General features: G+C 47.6%; 1 protein-coding gene across 1 annotated transcript; it reads left to right on the forward strand.

Annotated features, from left to right (window-relative positions):
* Window positions 1-744: 744 nt before the first annotated feature.
* On the forward strand, window positions 745-1,319 carry LOC140717783 (histone H2AX-like). The gene has a single exon (XM_073031504.1). It carries the CDS (start codon window positions 770-772, stop codon window positions 1,151-1,153), a length of 384 nt encoding a protein of 127 aa, XP_072887605.1. The 5' UTR covers window positions 745-769; the 3' UTR covers window positions 1,154-1,319.
* The last annotated feature ends 1,061 nt before the right edge of the window (window positions 1,320-2,380 follow it).

A 2,380-nucleotide genomic window follows, 5' to 3' on the forward strand; every position in this document is an offset into this window, starting at 1 on the left:
GAACCGGCCTCAACTGTTTCCTGTGGCAGAGAATTGCACAGATTCACCACTCTCTGTTTGAAGAAGTTTCTTCTCATCTCGGTCCTAAAAGGCTTCCCCTTTATCCTTAAACTCTGACCCCTTGTTCTGAACTTCCCCAACATCGGGAACCATCTTCCTGTCCAATCCCTTTAGAATTTTATACGTTTCAATAAGATCCCCCCTCAATCTTCTAAATTCCAGCGAATATAAGCCCAGTCGATCCAGTCTTTCTTCAAATGAAAGTCCTGCCATCCCAGGAATCAAGCTGGTGAACCTTCTTTGTACTCCCTCTATGGCAAGAATGTCTTTCCTCAGATTAGGGGACCAAAACTGCGCACAGTTTTGAAAGCGTTGAAAGGAATTCCCAGACACTCCAATATCAACTACAGTTGTATTAAATGGGCCCTGTTTCAGTAACAGACGGAAATGCGAAGACCCAATCTTAAAACAGGTCTGCAATTATTTAATTTCAAATTATATTTAAATAATAGTTTGATTTTTGGCAAATTTCAGTGCACTTTGGGGAGGAGACGGTTACTATCCGCACTTCTGCTTTTACGGACTGCTGATTGGTGATTAAGGCAGTTCTTCGATTGGGACGTTTCTCTTCACCAATGAGAATAAGCAGGATCACACCAATCACAAACATCAGTTTCTATTCTCAAAGATGGTATAAAAAGGGCGAGTTGGGGCGGGGTGAACATTCCTTTATTCTCTTTTGAAGTTAGCAGTTGCTGTGACTGTGGAAATGTCTGGACGTGGAAAAGGCGGCGCTGGCAAAGCTCGGTCCAAGGCCAAATCTCGCTCGTCTCGGGCTGGACTGCAGTTCCCGGTCGGCCGGGTTCACAGACTCCTGAGAAAGGGCAACTACGCTGAGCGGGTGGGTGCCGGAGCCCCGGTCTATCTGGCTGCTGTGCTCGAGTATCTGACGGCCGAAATCCTCGAATTGGCCGGTAACGCGGCCCGGGACAATAAGAAGACCCGCATCATCCCCCGACACCTGCAGCTGGCCGTCCGCAACGACGAGGAGCTGAACAAGCTGCTGGGAGGGGTGACTATCGCTCAGGGCGGTGTGTTACCCAATATCCAGGCCGTCCTGTTGCCCAAGAAAACCGGCGCTGCCAGTAAGTGAAGCGACGTAAGCTGAATCTATTTACCCAAAGGCTCTTTTCAGAGCCACTCACAATGTCTGTGGAAGGGCTGAGCGGCGGATGTTTTCCGTCTGTTTGATATCCTGTATCTGTCAGTGCCTCGACATGTTTCTTCCGCGAATAAACCGATATAAATCTGCACAGAAACCGGTTCGCTTCAGTCCCGACTCATTTTCTCCTCTCAGCCGGCTGAATGGAGTTCTCTCCCCTCGCAGAGAGTCAGCGGGTTCACCAGGCGCAGAGTCGTGAAACTAACTTCCGGAGTCAGCCCCAGGAGGGTGAATTTAATCTCCGACCACTGAACGACTCCGCTCTTCATCACCCAGAACCGCGTTGTCTGGGTTCCACATTGCGGGTTGACCCCGGACCGTTCCGGTGTGCAGAAGGCGGGAACATCGCCTGTTCGTTGCTTCATGAGCGATTCCCATCGCCAGACAGAAAAATAACATTTGCGTTTTACATTTCAGAATCAAGTTTATTATCACGGGCATGTGACGTGAAATTTGTTAACTTAGCAGCAGCAGTTCAATGCAATACATAATCTAGTAGAGAGAGAAAAAATAATAGTAAATAACACATAATAAATACACAAGTATATTGAATAGATTTTTTAAATGTGCAAAAACAGAAATACTGCAAATTAATGAACGCTGCGTTTATGAGACACCGCTCCCTAAAGATGTCCTGGGTACTATCAGCAGCTTCTTTCGGTCCTGTGTAGTAGGCCCTCCATACCAGACAGAGATGCAGCCTGTCAGAATACTCTCCGCAGTACAGCTATAGAGTCTACAAAGGTACATTTACCCTGTGAAACTGACGGTATTTAATGGAAAAAAAACTCGTCTACCCCGGCCTCTGAATATAAATGAACAGTTTGCGAAAGCAACGGTCAGTTTGGTCAGATCTCCCGAGAGGCTCCCTCTGTGAGGCGGTGGGTCGCTCTGAGAACAGACTTTGGATTGTCCAGGGTGGGTGGATCGAGTACTTCAGCACCGTAGTACCAGTCACTTCTCTACAATTCCTGCGTCTGTCTAATACTTCCCTGAATACCCCTGTGCTCTCTGCCTCTGCCACCACCACTGACAGTGCATTCCAAGTCCCCACAACTGCTTTCTTCACTTTCTTCCTCCGATCTTAAATACATGCTGTCTAGTAGAAGACACTTCACCCCTGTGAAAAATATTAGACTGTCCTTGTAAATGGCACCT

The sequence above is a fragment of the Hemitrygon akajei genome, chromosome 28 (genome assembly GCF_048418815.1).
Source record: "Hemitrygon akajei chromosome 28, sHemAka1.3, whole genome shotgun sequence".
In the NCBI taxonomy this organism is placed as follows: domain Eukaryota; kingdom Metazoa; phylum Chordata; class Chondrichthyes; order Myliobatiformes; family Dasyatidae; genus Hemitrygon; species Hemitrygon akajei.

Bases quoted from the DNA above. Each gene is read 5' to 3' on its own strand.
- LOC140717783 (XM_073031504.1), top strand. From the start codon at position 770: ATGTCTGGACGTGGAAAAGGCGGCGCTGGCAAAGCTCGGTCCAAGGCC.